The sequence below is a fragment of the Heteronotia binoei genome, chromosome 1, assembly GCF_032191835.1.
Source record: "Heteronotia binoei isolate CCM8104 ecotype False Entrance Well chromosome 1, APGP_CSIRO_Hbin_v1, whole genome shotgun sequence".
Lineage (NCBI taxonomy): Eukaryota > Metazoa > Chordata > Lepidosauria > Squamata > Gekkonidae > Heteronotia > Heteronotia binoei.
Window position 1 is genome coordinate 219,614,652 of NC_083223.1, and position 24,424 is coordinate 219,639,075.

At 43.7% G+C, this 24,424-nt stretch overlaps 1 protein-coding gene across 1 annotated transcript; it reads right to left on the bottom strand.

The window, feature by feature from the left end:
• Positions 1-734: 734 nt before the first annotated feature.
• On the bottom strand, positions 735-11,085 carry LOC132587319 (GTP cyclohydrolase 1-like). The gene is made up of 6 exons (XM_060259599.1): positions 10,547-11,085; positions 8,733-8,842; positions 5,413-5,468; positions 3,757-3,788; positions 2,445-2,529; positions 735-1,311 (listed from the first exon to the last, which is right to left on the bottom strand). The coding sequence occupies exons 1-6, from the start codon at positions 10,857-10,859 to the stop codon at positions 1,185-1,187; spliced, it is 723 nt and encodes a 240-aa protein (XP_060115582.1). The 5' UTR covers positions 10,860-11,085; the 3' UTR covers positions 735-1,184.
• Positions 11,086-24,424: the final 13,339 nt, after the last annotated feature.

Consider the following 24,424-nt stretch of genomic DNA (forward strand, 5'->3'; position numbering starts at 1 on the left):
CCTCCACAAAGTACTAGGATTCAAGGGAAATCATGACAGTTGAAGTGGCATTAAACCATAGTAAGGAGCAGTGCAGACGTGTCTTAACATCCTTAATGAATGACTCGTATTCAGGTCTTTTTTAAAATACAAGTTTCTCACACTGTAAAATAACAGTTTCTGGGTTCAAGTTTTAGGTTTTCTTGGGAGCACTGAGAAAGCTATATTGGGTCCCACAATGCAGTCTCCATATCACCATCAGCAACTAAGAACTTGGTGACCACTTTTGTTGACAGATATAGAGCTAGAAAAGCCCCGATCTGGATAGCCAAGGCTAGCCTGAGCATGTCAGCTCCTGGAAGCTAAACATTGTTAGCCCTGGCTAATATTTGGATTGCACTCTTCCAAGGAATACCAGGGTCGTGACATGGAGGCAGACAATGGCAAACCACCTCTGAACATCTCTTGCCTTAAAAACCCTACAGAGTTGCCATAAATCAGCTGTGATTTGATGGCATTTTCCACCACTATAAAGGTAGAAACCCTTTACCCGGGATACATTGTGGGAGGCAGGAGCCTGCTGCATTCTAGGCATTGGCTGTCATGGATGTTATGCATCCAAGTCATTGGTGTAGGGTGAAAAGATGGAGGGAAGTAGCACAATTTTCCCTCCTTAAAGCTGCCTATTGGCATCACCATATCACAAAAGGGTAAAAAAAAAAGCAGCAGCTTAAGTGGGATAGAAGTGAAGAGGGGAAAATCTGGGTAGGCAGCCAAAATTCTATGGCTCTCCTGGTGACATCATGGTGTTCAGGCCATCAAATTAATGATCAGAATTAAAATATGCAATAAAACGCACTATTTGCCACTTTGTCCACTAATATCTCAGTTTGTCCTCATAAAACATTTGTATGACCAAGGCCCCTTGCTATCATGTCATAAGATGCTATTATATATGACATCAAGAATGCCTGTTTTGTTTCTTTTCCATAATAATGGAATCAGGTACTCACATGCCCCGGTAAATGTTTAGCAACATTCTAACGTGTAACCAAGAAGTGAGAACAAAGCTGTGATACAGTGATTTTTTTTTTTTGTTTAAACTGCACAGATTCTGAAAAACTGGCTCACATAAGGCAACTGTGTGTTGGCAATTAGCTTTAGCGTGGGATCCAAACCCACAGAGAGCCACAAGCTGTTGTCATTTAATTCTTAATCAAGGCGAGAAATTCCTCCCTGGTTTTGGGATCTTCTCGTAAGACTCCAAGCATGGCGCTGGTGACAGTTTTGCTGTTCATTTTCTGAACGCCCCTCATGACCATGCACATGTGCCTGCCAAGAATATGAGAATTAATATGAAAGCATTAACATTGGGTTGTTACAAGAGGCTGATAACCCTGGAAGAAATATAGGAAGGATTACTCCTGAGGAAGCCCGTTGACAAAATGAGCCTATATCCGGTGCTCATAGGACCTTTCTTGTAATATTAGAATGTGAGAATGGACCTCTGTGATAATATGTGAAATTGTTATTTCTAATGAAGTACAAAAAGATATTTAAAAGGTTTTTTATGTAGCCAATAAATCACAGTATGTTTCTTTCATTGCCTGTCTTATTAACTGTGATCCCTTTTTGTTGATTATAAGAATATGAGAAAAGGCATTTTTAATATTAAAATATCAGCATAATATACTAATACTGTGCATGCTAAAATAGGGGCCAAATTGCAAATGATAATACATTTGCCAGGTTTTTTTTTTCTTCTGCCAAGCTTACATGTTCAACAAAATCATATGGTAGATTCTAGGACTGTACCACTTCAGATAACAGAGGGGCTATACTGTTTCTAATGTATTCCCATAGAAAGCCCATCTTAATTGCATTTTATCTGGATCACTCACAGCTTCCCCTTCCCACTCCTGGCACTTGCAGAGAGTTTTATTTTATTTATTTATTTATTTATTTATTTAAGATTTATATCCCGCCCTTCCCACGAGTGGCTCACGAGTTCCTTCACCTACAGCTTCATTTTTTCCGCACAGTATCCATTAAAAGTGGATCTGGTGTTAATGTCAGTCAACAGTGAGGAAGAACCAAATATAGTTCTTCAAATGATGAGTAGGGCTTTAACAGCCAAATAAATGGCCCATGGGGACCAATTTTATGAAATGAAACAACAACAGTGTTTTTTTCCCTATCCACCCAAATGTTCATGACTGGGCATTCCAATTGTAAAATGGCCTTCTGTGGTGTTCATTGTGTTCAGGAATGCAATCTTAAGATAATAAATAACTTAATCAAAATCACAGAGGAAGTCTGTTGTACAACTGAGAACTGATTTCTACTTATCCTATTCTCCATTGTCTTTACCACAAGCATCCTTCCCAGAAAGGAACCAATGGGAGTACCCCAGATATTAGGGTAGGCAACCATTATAGGTGTTTCAATGCTAATAATTAACTTACGATGCTTCTATGACCACAGCCACTCCAACAGGTTTCAGTGCTTCAGTAATTGCCAGAGCAATCTGTTTAGTAAGTCGTTCCTGGACTGGAAAAATAATGGAGTTCTAAGCAAAAGGACTCTGCATTGGTTTCCATCTTTAAATCTTGGGCTTATGTGCTCCCTCTTCCAACTCCTGCTGCATCTTTTCTTTTCTGCAAACTGTGGATCTCACTGTCATTGCTGCATGGTTTTGGTTTACTCTTTCCTCAGTAGGAGGTAGCTAGAGGAATGACTCATGTAGCAACCCCTACAAACAGACAGCTCTAACAATGAAGAATTCTGTTGTCTCTCTGATTCAGAAGCAACTGAATGACTTGACATACCTGGCACACAGACATCACAACTGCTCACCTCTCCTGTAATTATGCTGATCACAGTAGGCACCCTCCTCTGGGGTAGGCACTTTGGGTTCACCAGAACATTTAATTGATTTATTCCTTTTTCCACACCAACAATCCTATTTGGTACACATTTTGGGAATTACTGTTCTAGAAAAAAAAGGAAAGGTCCCCTGTGCAAGCACCAGTAGTTTCTGACTCTGGGGTGACGTTGCTTTTACGTTTTCACAGCAGACTTTTTACAAGGTGGTTTGCCAGTGCCTTCCCCAGTCATTTACACTTTCCCCCCAGTAAGCTGGGTTCTCATCTTACCAACCTGTTTCTAATGTATTCCCATAGAAAGCCCATCTTAATTGCATTTTATCTGGATCACTCACAGCTTTCCCTTCCCGCTCCTGGCACTTGCAGAGAGTTCCTTCATCTACGGCTTCATGTATGGAAGGCTGAGTCAACCTCGAGCCAGCTACCTGAAAACCTAGCTTCCACCGGGGATCGAACTCAGGTCGTGAGCAGAGCTTGGGACTGCAGTACTGCAGCTTTAACCCTCTGTTCTAGAGAGACACTAACAGTGCAGTCCTAAGCAGAAGTATGCATTTCTATGTCTGTTGGACATAAAATGGTGCAACTCTGCTTAGGGTTGCACTGTGTTAGCATTAGTATTAGAGTTCAGTGTGTTGGGTAACCTAAGAAACTCACTGAGAAATCGCCATTCAGCTATAGGGCTCACTGAGTAATACTGGGCCAGCCACTCAGCAAAAGCAAGAGAACCAAAAATGAGGCCCTGAGCTCCTTGGAAGAAGAGCAGAAGAACATATATTTATTTAGAACATTTTTATAGCAACCTGTTTAAGGCAGTTTACAGTTAAGGCAACAAAACAAGGCTATTACAAAACTTAGAACAATCAATGGGATGGCAGCAGAAAAGGATACAAACCTTGAAGCCTTCGGCTAAATATCTCAACAATTCTGAATGGAGAAAAGATAGATGTAGTAAGAAAAAAACCCAGCAACATAAAAAAGCTGCCTGGCAAAACAGAACAGAAAATGCATACAAAAATACAGGGAATTAGCATGGTGAATGTTCTTTTCAGCAATCACTTGGCTGCAATTCTCAAGCCTGTACCTCTAAAGGACTCAATGAAATCGGAGACTCCTCCAAAATAAGTGCAATAGCAACAGGGTGGTTTTTTTTTAAAGGTCCTGTTTCTCTACTTAACAACCACCTAACAGAAATTGAACACGCAGAGGCAAAGCAAGGGAAGATTTCACCGGATGAGTGTTGTGTGACTTGCTGTTCAAAGGTACAGGAATAGGGGCCACAAAATAGGTAGCTGACCCTGCAATCTTAAGTCCTCATGGGGCTTGCTCTGGAATAACTGCAGTCTTCTTGTTAGTACAGTGCAGTGCAGGAAGAAAGCACAAGAACGAGACAGCAAGCTTACATTTAGGGTGGCAAGATGCAGTGGAGAACAAGGATCTATACCTTTAAGAACTGGATAAAAGAATTTCAGCAAATATGGTTTTTTAACCACTGCATGACAAGCTACCATGATTCTACTTTCAACACAGCTGTTAAAGGTACATACAATAAGGTTTCTTTGGATCAGCCCTCCTGCACAGAGGTTAAGAATTAGAAGCAGTGGACCAAATGTCATCTCCCAAATCAATAGTGTAACATTTTGCTATGTGATACTGAATGGTATTGTCTGGAAATTTCTAGTGCAACGAATCTGTAAAGCAGAGGTAGCCAAACTTGCTTAATGTAAGAGCCACATAGAATAAATGTCAGATGTTTGAGAGCCACAAGAAATGAATGTCAGATGTTTGAGAGCTGAAAGGAAGAAAGACAGGGAGGATGAAAACAGGCAGGCAAACAGATGGGGAAGGAGAGGTGGAAATAAAGCAACTTTAAATACATTCTCCAGACTGCTAACTGGGTTGGGTTGGAGAAGTGATTTAAAGAAACAAATGCCTTCTCCATGCCAGCCAATGGGGCAGTGGGGCTTCGAGAGCCTCACAATCAGTGTTCCCTCTAAGCTGAGTTAGCGCAAGCTAGCTCACAGATTTTTAGCCTCCAGTTCACACGTTTTTGACTTAACTCAGAAGGGATGACCCTAGAACACAATAATTTATGCAGTAGCTCACAACTTTAATGCCAGTAGTTCACAGCTTTAATGTCAGTAGCTCACAAAGTAGAATTTTTGCTCACAAGACTTGGTCTGTGACTGCAAATAAACTGCTCACAAGACTCTGTAGCTTAGAGGGAACATTGCTCCCAATATGTGTGAAAGAGCCACAGTTTAGTTACCCCTGCTGTAGATCGTATCATACTGCCTCTTATCCTTCCCAACAGACATTTTGATGCAGTTAGTACACTCTAACAGTCAGAGTTACATCTGGGAGACTCAGACTCAAATCCCTGCCCAGGCATAAAGTTTACAGAGTGGACCTAGGCAAATACCATATCACACCTAAATCCACGCAAAGTTGTTGCCAAAATAAAACAGGACACCTTCGTTGACCTTCTGAACAAAGCACAGGATATTAATACAATCAATTAGTATCCAGAGGAATATGTGAGTGTACTAACCTTGCAAGTTTGCTTAAGCCCACCACCTTCTTCCTTGGTAAGTATCCAATGTGCACCTGTGGATATGACAGGACAATGGGGAAATATTTGTGTAAGAAATACAACACTAGATTCAGATAACTGCCCATGTGGCCTTCCCACAACACTCAGGTGGAATTCAAAAGCCATGCCTTTCGCAAGCTTATAACAGGAAACTTTGTAAGACCTGGTTCCACTTTCATCTCTCCAAAGAGAACCAAATGATCCTCTCACTGGAGAAATATGATCAAATGACTCCACATCTGATTATTTTTGCAGGCTTTTTTACCATATGGGTCTCCCACTGAGACCAACTTGTGGATTCAAATTATGCTACTTTGGAGGCAATACTGAAAATTCTTCTGTAGACCAGTTTGCACAGTGAGTGACTCATCTAATACCACAAGGAATAACCAGCACTTCCGATACGCAAGGAAAATCTTTGAATGGTGGAGCCACAACTGTGCATTTAAAAAAGCCTAAAAAGATAGAAAAAGAAATTTGATGCATACTACAAAATGATGTTTAAAGTGGGCTTTTAATAAATATGGGTATTTTTCATTGCATAAGCAGCACACCAAGAAGCCTGGAACAGAAAGAAAGAATTAACTAGAAAGTTACAGGAATATGAGAAACTGAAGGAAACTGCCAAGAAAAATGTGGAAATAGCAAAAGAGGGAACTAGGACAAAGCAAAAGGAGAAGAATTAAATATCATTTTAGCAAGCAAAAACAGTAGTTCTGAAAAAGAGTTGCTAACAGACAGTTCCAATGTGTTTCTAAGGGATTTTCGGATTTGCAACAGTTCAGTGTTGCAATGCATCTTGGGTTTGGGTTTTTTTTTTAAAAAAATCTGCTTTCCCAAAGCATTTTAGGATTTTAGTTTGATGTCTTATACAACTCAGACTCCAATGCAGGCTAATGGCTTCTCTCAAGATTCTGCCTGCATAAGAAGTGATAGCCCCTCAGAAGAAAAGAGGCCTTCATTTCTTTTGACAAATTCAGGGCTTTTTTAGTAGAAAATGTCCAGCAGGAACTCATTTGCATATTAGGCTACACCCCTGGTGTTCCCATTGTTTCATACAGGGCTTTTTTGTGGGAAAAGGCCAACAGGAACTCATTTGCATATTAGGCCACACACCCCTCATGCCAAGCTAGCCAGAACTGCGTTCCTGTGCATTCCTGCTAAAAAAAAAAAGCCCTGGATAAATCTGTAGTTAGCCTCAATCCAGCTAGGTTGCATTTCAGTTTGCTGACTTCAGTCCAACCTCCAGAAACAATGTAAATTGTGCAAATAATTATTAGAATTCAGTAAGGAGTAAGTTGGCTCATTTAAAGCAGACCTCACACAGTGGACACCCTCCCAAAAGAATGCATGGCTCAGAAGCTTCAGGGCCGGCTTCCCAGGAGCAGGTGAGTCTGCCATGTAGGAGAGAAGAGATCAACCAGAACTTCAGCCTAGGTCAGGGGTGGCCAAACTTGCTTAATGTAAGAGCCATGTAAAATAAATGTCAGATGTTTGAGAACTGCAAGAGGTGAACATCAGAGCCACAATGAAGGAAGTAAGGCAGGTAGGCAAATAGATGGGGGGGGGAAGAAAGCAGCTTTAACTTTAAATGTATTTTCCAAGCTGCCAGCTGGCTTGGAGAAATAATTTAAAGAGACAAATGTCTTCTCCAAGCTGGCTGATAGGAGCTTCGAGAGTCACACAATATGTGGGAAAAGAGTCACATGCGTCTTCCGAGGCAGTTTGGCCACCCCTGGCTTAGGTGAACAGATTCTTCCTGGATAAATTTCTGCAGATGATATCCCCAGCTGCACTAAAGAGGGCAGAGTGTTGCTTAATGTGATGGATGACATGGGAAAGCCTCTGGGCAGGAAGTTACTTTCCTCTGATAGAAGTTCTGGGGTTCTCTGGTAAGATGCCAAAAGAATCAGTATGTCCATCAGCAGAGCTTCTGATCTATTATTGGGAATCTTACTGGTGAAGTGGGTTGTGGCAAGAAATGGAAAGTAGTTATGGTCATCAGAAAAGAGGGGGACCCCAACACAATCTCAGAAACAGGGGTGCCAAGCAACATGCCCCTTTACCTAGTCTTTGATTTTTGTCCAGTTTGTTTGTTTGTTTATATAGTAGGCTTATATTCCGCCCTTTCCTGTAAACCAGCTCAGGGTGGATCACAACATAAACTGAACAAAAATAAGGACCTACAATGTAGAACAAAAAACAATGCAATAAAATTAACAAACCAAAGAACAATAGAACAATAAGAGAAGATGTTGACTCACCCTCCCTCAAAAATGGAGGAAGAAGGATAATTTGCAGTGTTCACTCCACCTAGCAGTGGTTTATGTTTTTCCATATGACTAACCAGTCTTGCTATATTGTCCTGTGAATACTCCCAGACTATCTGTGCTTCCTGCTTAAATTAGACTTGTAGTGGAATGCAGCTTTTTAAAAAAAGAGGCCAAAAAGTTTGATGCTGGGAGGGGTGTGTGTCTTTTTTTGCATGAATGGCTATAGCCTGTGTAAATGCCAAACACAGCTAGGAAACCATGCACAAGCCTTGATAGTCCCAGAAGGACAACTCCATCTCTACTTAAGAGAAACTCTCAAAGGAAGGGGAGTATGAAACTGGGACGGGTTAGCTCAACCTCCTCTTTCATGCATACTCATACCAAGCTGAGGTGGATCCATACCATCTCTTCCAGATTTATACTGGGAAAATACCTCTTTAATTGGATTTCTTGGGTGATAGTGGCCACCAAGTTCTGAGCTACATTCAATGGAAGGAGCCCAAATTGGACACACTTTTCTCCTATGAATTACACCTTCATAGTGCCTAAGCTTGAGCACCAAACCTAGCAGCAGCTGATGAAAGAGAGTGAACTGTGTGCCTGAGAGGGTGAGATCTGTAACAGGGGTGAACTCTAGTTTTAAGCAGTTGAAAAAAGGAGGAGTAGGAGATTGGATTTATACCCCACTCTTCACTATCCAAAGGAGTCTCAGAGTGGTTTACAATCTCCTTTCCCTCCCCCTCCCCACAACAGACACCCTCTGTGAGGTAGGTGGGACTGAGAGAGCTCTGACAAACTACTCTTGAGAGGATCAGCTGTGTGAGAACTTGTGACTGATTCTAGGTCACAACAGCAGGTGTATGCAGAGGAGCAGGGAATCAAACCCAGTTCTCCCAGATAAGAGTCCGTGCACAACCACTACACCAAACTGGCTCTCAGACCCTTTCTCCCTCCCTCAGACAACAGGAGTTGATCATCACATATGTTATGTAAGAGGAACAATACCTTGCCAAAGAAAGGAACCAAGTGATGTTCACAAAGGGAGAACATATCAATGTCTTTCACAATCACCATCTCATCATGGTCCTCATCAAAAACTGCATCATTTAGTATATCTGAAAAAAAGGAGGCTGTTTACATAAGAGGAAAATAAGCTTTCTTCATTAAATTCTGTCCTTGACTATACAATAACCAACAACAGACACAGGCTACTTAGAGTACGGAAGGTAAGAAAGGACGAGACAGAAAGGTTTCTAGTCAAGCTTGGAAAAACACTGAAATTTTTTAGGAACCAGTCCTGTAGGGAGCTAAGAAATTCTTACATTCTTAACTGTGACCAAATTTTAAGAACCATGCTGGCATGCTTGCTCAGGGGCAGCGACTATTCCAGACGTATTCCAATTTTAACTGGAACACTTGTGCGAGGGGGAGGCCCATATCTTCTCATTTCATGTTCCTCAGTCACACTCAAAACAAGTTCTGGAAACTAGGATTGTATCTGCGTTACAAGAGCACAATGATGTTGAACATGCTACACAGAAGTAAATTTTCAAGAGGTTAAGCACATTTAAAAATGTGTTTACCAATTGCTGCTGAATGAATGCATTCTAGAAATAATCCAGCTACCCAGGAACAAGATGATGATTTGAAAGGATTTATGGTCAATGCACTTCTGGGCATCAATTCAATAAAAGAAACAAAAGACTAATTATAAGTAGAAATGAATGGGCTTGTGGAATGACACTGTCAGAAGAATTTATATTATGTCGCTACATGATTTGCCCTAAAGAATAAAATAGTTAACATGGCTTTATTTGCTTCCATTACTTCTAGCGAAAAGATAGTCAAATTTTTAAGATTCTATAGAATTGCACTAGAAGACATAGTAAAGGAAGATCTTTTGTTGAGACCTTAAAAATATAGTTTAAATTATGTATTATCAGAATGCAGCACAAGTGCTGCTTAGAACCCTGCCCTTTAAAATTACTTATTATGTCACTTTCATATGGAGTTCTGTCCTGGTACCAGTGACACCTGTCATAAGAATAAAGTTAGAGTCCAGTGGCACCTGTAAGACCAACAAAGTTTTATTCAAGCTATGAGCTTTCATGTGCAAGCACACTTCTTCGGATAAAATACAATGGAAGAAATGCATTCAAACTAATAGACAGAGTTGAAAAGCAAATTAGCATATAATGTGATGCACCTATTTGAGTCAAAACAGGAACAACAAGCCAAGTGTACAGGGTCAACAGTTGTATGGATCCAATTAAGGGGGAACAACAGTTAAAGCAATAAATATATCAAAATAGGAGATAAGTGTGTAAGAGAATCTTTTCTAATTGTGGGAAGTTAGAAAAATTATTAGTAAGAATATTTGTTCCTGTTTTGTCTCAAGTATCTACATCTACATGTTATATACTAATTTGCTTTTCAACTCTTTTTATAAGTTTGAATGGCTTTCTTCCATTGCATTTTATTTGAAGAAGCGTGCTTGCACACGAAAGCTCAAACTAAACCCTGCACGGAACGGCGGCCGGGCCTGTGGTTCTTCAATAGACACCGCGCCTATTCAGTAGGGGAATAATTTGTCAGCCTGTTAGCAGGTGGGTTTATATGCCTAACAGAATATTATAGTATTTGGATAGCAACAGTTCTCGAAGAATAAATTGAAATGGTCACAAGCAAGCCCTCTATAAATAATCACCTAAGGCACGTTAAAATCTCGTGGCGTTCTGACTGGAGCGTTTTCAGCATGTCCCTTAATTTGGGCTGGCCTTTTAGAGATTTTTTTTTAATGCTCACAGAACCGGACTGACCTGCGACGGTCTCGCGATAACCTCTGGTGAGGAACTGAATGGCCTTGGCGGCCCTGCGGGGCGTCAGCTGCAAGCCTTGCCTCTCCGGGTTCTCGCCCAGGCCCTGCAGGATGGTCGCGTAGGCAGCCTCCAGGGCCGGCAACTCGTCCTGGTCTCCGTCCTGGCCTTCTCGCTCGTGGTTGCACTTGGCCACGGGAGGGTGATGCTTCGCGGGCTTCCGCAGCTCGCCGCTGGGCAGCTCGCCCAAATCCTTGAGGCGGCGGGGATGCAAGTCCCCGTTCTGGAAGCATTGCAAATCCAGCTGGTTCTCCATTGCTGAGCACGTGCAATGAGCTGCGGAGGAAGGAGGAGAGGAGTGCGAAGTCCGGGCAGCTCTTACGGGGAAAGGCTAGCTTTCTTCTGGTGGCTTCGTCGGATCTGGTCCGTCCAGAATGTGCATAGATGTCGCGGCATCTATTGCTGAAAGAATAGGTGCGTTTGCAAAACTGGGGGCCACTGGAAGCCGTCCGTGCAAAGGGAACCTCGCTAGAGTACACGGTGCATACAAACCTCCTTAGGCGCAGGGACAGGATCTGCTGGCAATAGGCTGCAGATCCGCCGTGGCGGGAAGGTGGACGGGACTTGGGATGTTGGGAAACCTTCTGCAGAGCCTCTCTCCCTTGCGCCGCGCGCGGGGATTTGCAAGCGAGGCCGGGGTTGCAACGCCAAGGCTGGTCCTGGGCAGCTTCTGGTCGAGCCATCTGGTATTTATCGCGCCGCTTTGCCATGGCAATCGACCGTTTCCCGGTCAGATGGTGACGTCTTGGGACTGTCAGCTGGGCAAGGCACACTGAGGCGCCCTTTGTCCTGAGGCACCCCCTTCTGGTTGCAGTAATCGGAGGAGACAAGGTTAGGACACGAGGGTTGGATATGTCGCACGTGGCTAATGCGCGCAGCCCCCCTCCCCACCCCCCATCACTGCAGGCCTTCGGTGCCACAGACTTCAAGATTCGCACCCCCGCCCCAAGCTCAAAGGCATTGCCTTGCTCAACCTGCGGCAGAGTTCATGAGAGTCATGCTGAGGTACTTTTCACACAAAACGTTTTGAACGGCTACATGCATGCAAACATGTTAAGCCGCCAACAACTAACATGTGAATGCAACACATAGGAGTTTGCTGCCATTCCTGGAGAAACTTCTGTCGCCCACATTTCCCCCCTAGGGAAAATTGCTAACCCTATTCCAGCTGCTCCTGTGAGAGGAGGGATTTGCTTTCCCCCTCCCAAAAGCAGTATCTGATCTGCAGCGTGTGTTACATAGCAGGGCTTTTTGAGCAGGAACGCAGTTCCGGCTGGCTTGGTATCAGGGCTGTGGCCTAATATGCAAATATTTCTGCTGGGCTTTTTCTACAAAAAAGCGGTGTGAAACAATGGTGATGTCAGGGGGTGTGGCCTAATATGCAAATGAGATCATACTAGGCTTTTTCTACAAACAAGCCCTGTTACATAGTTTCAATGTTTTGAAAGGAAAAAATGTGAAGCATATTACAGGAGCCCAAATGATTAATTGTAGAACTGGTGATAGAGATATGGGCAGGTTGTACAGACAGGTGAGGTTACATGCATCAGGAACAAGGTAATGGAGAGAGATAGGAGGATTGCAGATGGTTACAAGTCACAACATGAAGTACACCTCCATACCAGATAAGAGAATCTTGGTCACAGAATGGAATTAATTGACTCTATGAATGATTACAGGAATTCATAGAGTTTCTGAATGACTACTGGAAAGCATTACTCAGTGGCATGGAAGCCAGAAAGCATTTTTTGACATGTCACCAGTGGCTCTTCCTATAATGTGTGACACCTTCCCCATGTTCTAGGAAAATAAGTTTGTAGTTGGCAGGTGGTGGCTCCTATTTTAAAAGCTGCTGCCACAGGGACTGGAAGATGGGTAAACTGCAGGCCCTGTCACTGTGTTGCCCAGGATAGGAGGAGAGAATCCAGAGCAAGACAACAGAGAAGGAAGCTGTTGCCCTTACTTCACATACACAGGTCTGACTATGGTTCAGCAGTGGTCAGGAGAGACATCCCTGCATGGTCATAGATACTCTGCTAATAAGAAAGGTTTAGTTATATATTCTATATTTATTGTTGTATCTTATATTATTGTATATGTGTGTTAGGATGGTGTATGGGGAATACAGTAGTCATACTCAGGCCATAGAGTAGTCCTACAGTTCTTCAAGTTGATGGTAACTTCTAAATTGGCTTTTGGTGGGCCACAGAATAAGTACTTCTGCATTAGAGCAGCCCCCCCAGCATGGAGCCTGTGGATGTCATGGTGCCAAGAATACCTTTCCTGACAGCTACCAAGTATTTTTTTTAATGGTTTGGGCATTTAATTAGCAGGGCCTGGTCACTTGTGATTTAAATTGCTGGACAGAGTAAAATAACATTTTTTCCAGTGGCAGCTGCTACCACAGTGTTGATTTTATTATTTCCCAGTGTGTTTTAAAAAAATTACTCCTCTTTCCCCCTGCACTTGTTTTCTCTGTATGTATGGTGCTGCCTACTATGGAAGTCATTTTGTGGCAGCCATTTTGTGGTTGCACCAACTACCATGTGTCAGTATTCCAAAAGTACCCACAGGCTGAAAAAGGTCAGGGACCCCTGCATTATAGCAAGGTTGATTGTTTGTTACCGGGAGGGGAGAGGGATTTGAGGCTTGTTATTTTATCTTTGGTTTTAGCTGGAAATGTTTTAATTATTCACAAAGAGTTGGACTCAACTGTGCAACTGAACAACAACAAGCCACCTTGAACAAAGAGGAAGGGTATGATATAAATGTTTAAATAAATAAAGTGATCTGTAAGGATTGTCCCAAAATAGCAGATCGGTGGCCCTTTGCAGACCATAATGCTTCCTACCAACATTAATAAAAGAATTCAGTGGGATTACCCATAAATACATTCCACATAATCACTGTTAACAAAAATTAAAATACAGAAGACCTTGGAGAGGGGGGGAATTCCCATTCTTATTTATTGAATTATTTGTGTTCAGGCACAATTCCTGTTCATTTTAGTGTGTCCCTTAATTTATTTCTTTTCATAGCAAGAGATGTTGAAAGTTTGATGGTAGGCTGGACTTCTGTTTGTTCAGATTCTGGTTCTTAATACTGAAAAGTGGGATTTGGAGCTCTCTTAAGCCATCCAAAGAGGATCAGGAAGTGGATTCTTGTTACTGCAGTGATGGGAGTTTTCACATCTACCTCGAAAAGCCCCAACACAGCCTGAAGATCTCTTAGCTTTTTTCCTCTCTTCTCTTTTCCTCCCCAACCCATGGAAGCGTCAAACAGGGACTTATTTCCCCCTCTCTCCTTCCCTAGGCAGGGCTTTGCCACACCTATTTTTATTTACTTCATTTATACCCGGACTTTCTCCCCAAAGGGGACTCAAAATGGCTTACATAATTTTCCTATCTTCTTTTTATCATCACAATAGCCCTGTGAGATAGCTTCGACTATGTGACAATCAAGGTCACCCAGTGAGTTTCCATGGCAGAGTGGGGATTTGAACTTGAGTCTCCCAGATCCTAGTCAGACACTTTAACCACTACACCATACTGGCTCTCAGTAGAGCTCATCTTTCACTTAAAGTGCCTTTCAGCTACACATTACATAAAGGAAATCTAGCGGGTTGGTGACAAAGATCCTACAACTGATAGACAAATTAAAAACTAATAAGTCACTGGGTCCGGATGGCATACATCCGAGAGTTCTGAAAGAACTCAAAGTTGAACTTGTGGATCTTCTAACAAAAATCTGTAATCTTTCATTGAAATCTGCCTCCGTTCCTGAGGACTGGAAGGTAGCAAATGTCACCCCCATCTTTAAAAAGGGTTCCAGAGGAGATCCGGGAAATTACAGGCCAGTCAGTCTGACTTCAATACCGGGAAAGTTGGTAGAAACCATTATCAAGGACAGAATGAGTAGGCACATTGATGAACACGGGTTATTGAGGAAGACTCAGCATGGGTTCTGCAAGGGAAGATCTTGCCTCACTAACCTGTTACATTTCTTTGAGGGGGTGAACAAACATGTGGACAAAGGCGACCCGATAGATGTTGTTTACCTTGACTTCCAGAAAGCTTTTGATAAAGTTCCTCATCAAAGGCTCCTTAGAAAACTTGAGAGTCATGGAGTAAAAGGACAGGTCCTCTTGTGGATCAAAAACTGGCTTAGTAATAGGAAGCAGAGAGTCAGTATAAATGGGCAGTCTTCGCAGTGGAGGACGGTAAGCAGTGGGGTGCCGCAGGGCTCGGTACTGGGTCCCATGCTCTTTAACTTGTTCATAAATGATTTAGAGTTGGGAGTGAGCAGTGAAGTGGCCAAGTTTGCGGATGACACTAAATTGTTCAGGGTGGTGAGAACCAGAGAGGATTGTGAGGAACTCCAAAGAGATCTGTTGAGGCTGGGTGAGTGGGCGTCAACGTGGCAGATGCGGTTCAATGTGGCCAAGTGCAAAGTAATGCACATTGGGGCCAAGAATCCCAGCTACAAATACAAGTTGATGGGGTGTGAACTGGCAGAGACTGACCAAGAGAGAGATCTTGGGGTCGTGGTAGATAACTCACTGAAAATGTCAAGACAGTGTGCGTCTGCAATAAAAAAGGCCAACGCCATGCTGGGAATTATTAGGAAGGGAATTGAAAACAAATCAGCCAGTATCATAATGCCCCTGCATAAATCGATGGTGCGGTTTCATTTGGAGTACTGTGTGCAGTTCTGGTCGCCGCACCTCAAAAAGGATATTATAGCATTGGAGAAAGTCCAGAGAAGGGCAACTAGAATGATTAAAGGGCTGGAGCACTTTCCCTATGAAGAAAGGTTGAAACGCTTGGGACTCTTTAGCTTGGAGAAACGTCGACTGCGGGGTGACATGATAGAGGTTTACAAGATAATGCATGGGATGGAGAAAGTAAAGAAAGAAGTACTTTTCTCCCTTTCTCACAATACAAGAACTCGTGGGCATTCGATGAAATTGCTGAGCAAAAAGGTTAAAACGGATAAAAGGAAGTACTTCTTCACCCAAAGGGTGATTAACATGTGGAATTCACTGCCACAGGAGGTGGTGGCAGCCACAAGTATAGCCACCTTCAAGAAGGGTTTAGATAAATATATGGAGCACAGGTCCATCAGTGGCTATTAGCCACAGTGTATGTGTGTATATAAAAAATTTTTGCCACTGTGTGACACAGAGTGTTGGACTTGATGGGCCGTTGGCCTGATCCAACATGGCTTCTCTTATGTTCTTAAGATGTTAACTGTTTGGTGGAAGGGGAAATACTTGGATTTGGCTGTGATCTTTGTCTTCTCTGCAGTTCTCTTGCACCAGTAAACCCAGAGTTAGCCTTGATTGGCTTTCTGTGAAATGGTCCTGCTTTTCAGTGCTCTTCCATTCAACTTGGAAAGGGTGTAAATTAAGGGTGGAGAGCAATTTAGGATTGTAACCTAACCTAACAACTTTCGTTCTAGTTGGATGTTGTCTTTCTCAATTCAGGCTGCTGTCATTCTGAATTCACCATCTGTCAGTACTCTTTATACTCCAGATTACCACAAGACAACCCTCAGTAAGGAGACATTAGAATGGAAGATGTTGTACATCCAGTACTTTCTGGTACATCCTTCCAATACCCCCTAAGTCCCCTTCATACAAATCTATTTTTTAAAATTATATTATTTATTTAAAACATTTATTACTGCCTTACAGAACTCAAGGCAATTTACATTGTGAATAGTAGGAGAATTATAAAAATACATAGACTACCACAATTTAAAATCACGACTTCGATTTCTCATACATAAAAAACTAAATTAGTAAAATGCAGTCTTAAATGAAACTATCTTCAACTGCCTCTTAGAGATCAAAAGTGAGAGGGCCAAATGCACCTTCCTGAGGAGGTTGTTCCATAACTGTGGGACTGTCACCAAAAGGCCTTCTCTTGTATACCCAGAAGACAAACTTCATTGGTTGACAGGACAGTCAAGAAGGCATCTACCTATGATCTTAATTCCTAGGCAAGAACATATGGGAGAAGACAGTCCTTCAGGTATCCTAGTCCCAAGCAATGTAGGGCTTTAAAGAACAAAATCAATGCCTTGAATTGGGCTTGAGGGTGGATCAGAAGCCAGGGTAACTGCTGTAGTATTGGGGTCGCGTACTCCTGGTAGCTGGTTCTATGTTTTGTCCTTTGGCAATATACATCTGGTTACTCCCTTCCCCATTATGTGTACTTAATTGTAGCACAGTGGAAATAACACTTTTTTTAAATTTTAATTTTATTATGCATAAATATAGTATTAAATAGAAAAAACTTCAAAAATTACATCCAAACAAATGCAGTTTAAATACTGCAAAAGTAGACACAGTTCTAACATACATATACATACATACACCCATGTATATTTATGGATATATATATTGCATACAAATTGTAAATATTCAAAAATATAACATTCGTTGATAAAGCCGATATTCTTGTGGAATTTTCTATAAGGTAGTCTCCTCCTTTTGGGTACCATATTGCAATCAATTTAGGTAGTTGATTTTCCAATATAGCTGGTGTTATGTTAGATGTGATTTTATACATAAAAATAACACTTATTAGAAAACTTTGTAAAGGTTTTGCCTCAAACTGTTTTAAATGGTAACTTTATACAGGTCTTTCAGCCCAGGGATGATGACAGCCTCTGACAGCCAATCCTATTCCCCCCTCAACCTTCTCTTTTCCAGACTGAACATTCCCAGGCCCCTCATATGACTGGGTCTCCCTGATCTGGATAGCGCAAGCTGGCCTGAATTCATCAGATCTCAGAAGCTAAGCCGAGTTGGCCCTGGTCAGTATTTGGATGGGAAACCACCATGGAATAATAGTCTCTATCTGATTAATCACTCACTGCAAAGTGCTCTACAATTTTTTTTTCAAGATTGCAGCCTCTGAACTGAAATTTGAAGTGAAAGACCAACAAGGAAAGTAGGCAACACACATAATGGACAGGGGACTCACAACAATGGGTTTAAATTAAGGGTAGGAAAGTACCAGCTGGATATTAGGAAAAACTTTTGTTACAGTAAGAGCTGTTCAACAGTGGAATCAGCTGCCTGGGAAGGTGGTGAGCTCCCCCTCACTGGTAGTCTTTAAGCAGCCGCTGGACAAACACTTCTCAGGGATGCTCTAGGCTGATCCTTCATTGAGCAGAGGGTTGGATTAGATGGCCTGTATGGCCCCTTCCCACTCTGATTCTATTCTATGACAGCTAGACAGAAAATAGGTGGACTGGAGTTCACTGGTATCATTACCCCCATAGGAGTAAACATAGGTGGATGATGGTTTTCAGTGGCAAAGCTGTGCAAAGTCTCTCTGAAACCACACCCTCAGAAGTTGCTGTGTGGGTGCAGTTGTGGCCACTGGTGTGGATGCGTGAGATAATATTAAGAAATGAGATGATTTCTCAAAAGAAGGGAAAAGAACAATCATTCAGTAAGTTTCATGGCACACAGCGGATTCAAATCCAGCTCTCAGAGGGGTGGAATTGCTCATGGGCCAATGGCTTCCCCCCTCCTAGCTGGGCCAGGCCAGGGGTAGAAAAGTAGCACATGGCTTTGAGTCTCATGTGGCTCTCTGACCCAGCAAACTGCCTCCCTCCATCCTTTATGTGGACAGAGCTGGAGCAGGTAGGCAGGCAGCCCCTCCCTCCTTTAGGGGCTGGGGCCGGCTAAGGCTGCCTTTGTATGCGGAGACCCTGGCAGCCACTCCTTTATAGGATACTCAGTTCCCTTTTGAGCATGTGCCACCTCAGCATGGAATATTTCATAAAATAAGAGTTCAATTTATGTTGACCGAATGCCAGTTTCTTCAACTATGTATAAATGTTTTGATATGATTGCTTGCTGACTTCAAGAAAGTCAGCTGCTGCTATAGAAGTACAGAGCTCCATTTGTATTTCACAGCAAGTTGGCTGAAAAATACTGAGCAAGCCAGTAAACCTTGAGTCTTATAAGAAGCACCCTGGACAGGGTGGTGACCAATATGTGTTTCTTTTCTCATATCTATGTTAGATTTTTATCACATTTTTCCTGCAGTGGTGAACCCAGAGCAAAGATTCTGAACATGATCCTAGCAAACAGACCTTCAAGGCTTAGAAAATCTTTGGCACTTATACAATCACTTTTCTTCACAAAGGGAACCCAAAACAGTTTCGGACATTGTTCTCTTTTCCTGCATTTTCATCCCTTCAACAATAACCCTGTGAAGTAAGTTAGGCTGAGAGGCAGTGACTATTAAGAAATGATTGCATACATTCCCACTCTGTCATGGGAGCTCGCTGGGTGACCTTGGGTTGGTCACTTTCCCTCTGCTTAACCTATCTCAAGTTAGCTGTGAGAATAAAATTATGAGATGGAGACAGATACAAGCTGCTCCAGGTTCCTGCTTGGGAGAACGGTGGGATTTAAAAATATAAATGAATAAATCACATTGGACCAAGGACCCAAATGTTGCAAAAACAATCCACATTTGGTCTTTCACCTGGAACCCCTTTCTACATTTACTGGATGTCTCTGAGGTATTATATTGTTCAAGAGAATGTGGTCCCTCATTTAAAGCGTGCCGGGTGACTGGTTACAGTAGTGGTGCATATTTCTAATGAGATGCCACTATTTCTATCCTCTCTTTGTGTCCATCCACAAAGGAGCTCAAGGAGGCATACTAGGTTCTCCATTTTGGCCTCATATGAGCCTATAAACTGGGATAGCCCAATCTCATCAGTTCTTAGGAGCTAAACTGGTACTCAGATGAGAGACTTTAAAGAGGAAGGTAATGGAAAACTACTTCTACTTAATTACTTGCCTTGAAAACCCTATGGGTTCACCACAAGTCAGTTGTGACTTGACAGTGTATTACGTGCACACACAACCCTATGAGCTAAGGTAGGTACCTCAAGCAAGAGACAGTGACTGGCCCAAGAGCATCCCATAAGTTGCATGGCATAATGGTAACCTAAGTCTGGTCTAACACTATAGCCTGCTGCACCATATTGATTGGCTGGTTCTCTGACCAATGCCAAAGGGTCATGAAAGGCCCCTAGGGCAGATTTTACCTCTGCCGCAAACTCACCAAATTACCACTGATGCTCAACTGCAACCCTCATGTATAAATAATGTAGCACTAGTGTACCTTATATAAATGTTGAAGAATTACAGCAAGATCACATGATGCTGCCAGACACTTCACCAGATCATTAGTTCACTTATTGCAAGTATTGTCTACTCCAACTTGAGGCTGTAGTTGTTTAACTAGAGACCAAGGAATGAACCCAGAACCTTCTATATGCATTGATCTACAATCTCTTCCCAATACAATGTATGTGAAATGCTTTGAACACTGAAAGCTCTATATAAAATGCTTATTATTAAGAACAAAGAAATCAAGGCTAAAGGCAAGGAACTCTGAACTGGAGGTGGAAAAATATTGAGAAGTTTGAAGATCAGATTAATGCAGTTAGGAAACAACATTTTAAAGTAAGACAATTTTCCAAAATTCATCCATCTTTTCTGCAACACGAGTTTAGTCCAGTTTACATGACCCAGTATTGCATCTGTTAGGAAGGAGCCAGGGTCTGAGTGCATGCGCCACCCTGCTGAACCTGCTCAGCCTTCCCAGGTCTCTGCTTCCATCAGAGAAAGCTGGACCAGAAGGCCACAAAAGGTTGGACCAGAACCAGTGGGCTGAAATTAAATCTGAGCAGGGGCTGCAGGGTGGAAGGAATTAAAGCAGGCCTCACGTTGATACATGTGTTTCGTAAAATGCAGGTGTTCTGGTTTGCTTCATCTTTGATGAACATGTGAATGTGGGCTGCTTCTGAGCCTGCACAAATGATGACCGCAAGACTTCTGTAAAACAGTATGATGTGAGCAGCAAGCTGATTAAGAGATGAGGCTCGTATTTCCACAAATATGTGTAGCCTGAAGTGGTCTTATAATTGAATCTGCTTTTCAGCACACTGCGTATTCAAAATTAGTCATGCGTTGTCTCTTAAAAAGTACACATCAAACCTTCATTTCCGTTTGCAAATTAGATTGCCTGTTTGTCCCTGTGCTGTTTTACCGACAAAATGACAGTAGATTATGAGGACAGTTAGCCAAAGATGGGCATTTTTTTAAAGTTAAATTTCAGCACCTGCAAGCACACCCCCCCCCCCATCCCGCAGCCCCTGCTCAGATTTAATTTCAGCTCATTGGTTCTGGTCTGACCTTCTGGGGCCTTCTGGTCCAGCTTTCTCTGATGGAAGCAGAGACCTGGGAAGGCTGAGCAGGTTCAGCGAGGAGGCGTGTGCACTCAGATCCTGGCTCTGAGCACTTCTGAGTGCACCCACTGCCCCAGGTGCCTCTTCCCTGCCACCACCTGCCCACCTGCAGGTAGGCAGCGAGGCAGAGGAGGGCAGCGAAGAGGCGGGCAGCAAGGTTGGGGTACTGTGGAATCTCTCTCTCTCTCGGCTTGGCTTCGCGAACGAAGATTTAAGAAGGGTGCAATAGTCCACGTCTGCTGCAGGCTCGCTGGTGGCTGACAAGACCAATGCGGGAGAGGCAGGTCCGGCCACAGTGGCTCCAGGGAAAAGTCTGATTTAGGGTTGGTGCTGTAGCAGTGCGATTCTTCCTCAATCTCCTTTTGTCCTCAAGACCAGCTATGCGTGCGTTCTCAAAAGAAGAAACAGCCTGGTGGATGGTGTGCCTCCATGCTTTGCGATCTGAGGCTAGGTCAGACCACTGGTGAAGGTTGATGCGACAGGTGCCAAGGGATTTCTTCAAGGAGTCCTTGTACCTCTTCTTTGGTGCCCCTCTATTTCGATGGCCGGTGGAGAGTTCGCCATACAGGGCAATCTTGGGAAGGCGGTGGTTTTCCATCCTAGAAATATGCCCTGCCCAGCGCAGCTGCGTCTTCAACAGCAGTGCCTCGATGCTGGTAACCTCCGCCCGCTTGAGAACTTCAGTGTTGGTCACAAAGTCACTCCAGTGGATGTTGAGGATGGTGCGAAGGCAGCGCTGATGAAAGCGCTCGAGGAGTCGCAGGTGATGACGGTATAAAACCCACGATTCGGAGCCGTAGATGAGGGTTGTCATCACAACCGCTTTGTAAACATTGATCTTTGTGCCTTTTTTCAGATGCTTGTTGCTCCACACTCTTTTGTGCAGTCGGCCAAAGGCACGGTTTGCCTTTGCCAGCCTGTTGTCAATCTCCTTGTCGATCTTAGCATCTGAGGAGATGATGCACCCCAGGTAGCTGAACTGCTGGACTGTCTTCAGAATTGATTCACCCACAGTGATGCAGGGAGGGTGATAATCTTCCTGGGGTGCAGGCTGGTGGAGAACTTCTGTCTTCTTCAGACTAACTTCTAGGCCGAATAGCTTGGCAGCCTCTGCAAAGCAGGACGTCATATGCTGCAGAGCTGATACCGAGTGGGAGACGAGTGCAGCATCATCAGCAAACAGTAGCTCGGATGAGTTTTTCCATTGTCTTTGAGTGGGCCTTTAGTCGCCTCAGGTTGAACAGGCTGCCATCGGTGCGATAGCGGATGTAGACACCATCGTCATCATCTAGATCTTCTGCGGCTCTTTGAAGCATCATGCTAAAGAAGATCGTAAAGAGAGTTGGCGCGAGAACGCAGCCTTGCTTTACACCTGTGCCTATTGGGAAGGTCTCCGAGAGGTCGTTGCAGTGTCTGACTTGGCCTCGCTGGTCTTCGTGTAGCTGGATGATCATGCTGAGGAACCTTGGGGGACATCCTAAATGTTCCAAGATTTGCCACAGGCCTTTCCTGCTAACGGTATCGAAAGCTTTGGTAAGGTCGACAAAAGTCACATACAGAGCCTTGTTCTGTTCCCTGCATTTCTCTTGGAGCTGCCTGAGAACAAATACCATGTCGATGGTGCTCCTGTTAGCTCTGAAGCCACACTGGCTCTCTGGGAGGAGTTCTTCTGCAATGGCGGGCACCAGTCTGTTCAGGAGTATTCTGGCAAGGATTTTGCCTGCGATGGAGAGCAGGGTTATCCCCCGGTAGTTGGAGCAGTCTGACTTTTCCCCTTTGTTCTTGTGTAGAGTGATGATGATTGCATCGCGAAAGTTCTGTGGTAGTTTGCCTTGTTCCCAGCAGGTGACAAGTACTTTGTGAAGTGTGCTATGTAGTACTGTGCCCCCATGCTTCCAGATCTCTGGTGGGATTCCATCAACTCCCGGTGCCTTGCCACTTTTCAGTTGCTTGATGGCTTTAACAATCTCTTCTAGGGTGGGGATCTCATCCAACTCTGTTCTCACTGGTTGAAGTGGGGTGAGTTGGATTGCTGAATCTTGAACTACGCGGTTGGCACTGAAGAGAACCTGAAAATACTCCGACCACCAGTTCAGTATGGATGCCTTGTCTGTGAGGAGCACTTGGCCGTCTGCACTATGCAAGGGACTCTGAGCCTGATATGATGGGCCATATACTGCCTTCAGGGCTTCGTAGAACCCTCTTAAATCACCAGTGTCTGCACACAGCTGGGTTCTCTCTGCAAGCTTGGTCCACCACTCGTTCTGAATGTCTCGAAGCTTGTGCTGGAGGTTGCTACATGCAGTGCGAAAGGTTGCTTTTTTCCCAGGACAGGAGGGCTGAGCAAGATGTGCTTGGTAGGCAGATCTCTTTTTCGCCAGTAAATCTTGGATCTCTTGATTGTTCTCATCAAACCAGTCCTTGTTCTTCCTTGTGGAGAACCCGAGGACTTCTTCAGAGATCTGCAGGACGGTAGTTTTTAGGTGTTCCCAGAGTGCTTCTGGAGAAGGGTCTGTGGGGCAACTGGGGTCCTCAATTCTTGACTGGAGTTTTGCCTGGAAGGCAGCTTTAACTTCGGCTGACTGGAGACTGCCAACCTGAAACTTCCTCCGAGGGATACCTCCTCTCCTGGGTGTGGGTTTAAAGTGAAGACGGAGATTGCAGCGTACAAGACGATGATCCGTATGACATTCTGCACTGGGCATTACTCGGGTGTGTAAGACATCTTGAAGGTCTCTCTGGCGCACCAGAATGTAGTCGATAAGGTGCCAGTGCTTGGACCGTGGGTGCATCCAGGTTGTCTTCAGACTGTTCTTCTGCTGGAAGATAGTGTTGGTGATGGTGAGCTGGTGCTCCATGCAGAATTCTAGCAGGAGGCGCCCGTTGTCATTGCAGTTGCCAATGCCGTGTTTGCCAAGTACTCCTTTCCAGGCTTCCGAGTCTTTACCTACTCTGGCATTGAAGTCGCCAAGGATGATCACCTTGTCCTCTGTAGGGGTCTTCCCTACGAGGTTGTGTAGATCAGCATAGAACTTGTTCTTTTCTGCAGGATCTGCTTGAAGGGTTGGGGCATACACACTGAAGAGTGTTGCATGCTGCTGGTTTTGAAGTGGGAGGTGCATGGACATGATGCGATCTGAGTGACCTGTTGGCAGGTTTTCGAGTTTGGAGGCAATGGAGTTCCTGACCATGAAGCCAACGCCAGAAAGGCGGCTCTCAGCCTTTGACTTACCTGACCAGTAGAGGGTATAGCCAGCACCATGTTCTTGAAGACTACCTTCCTCAGGGAAACGGACCTCACTGAGAGCTGCTATGTCGATATTCAGCCTGAGAGGTTCGTGGGCAACTAGAGCAGAGCGTCGTTCAGGGCGACCACTGTCTACTGTGTCAAGCATGGTTCTGATGTTCCAACACTCAAGCTTTAGTCTTTGCACACTTTGTGAGGCAGGTGCATGCCTTTTCTTTGTTGTTATTTTTTGACCGCAAGTAAGGATGCCCGTTGACCGCGGCTAGCCAACTGGGGTGGAGGAG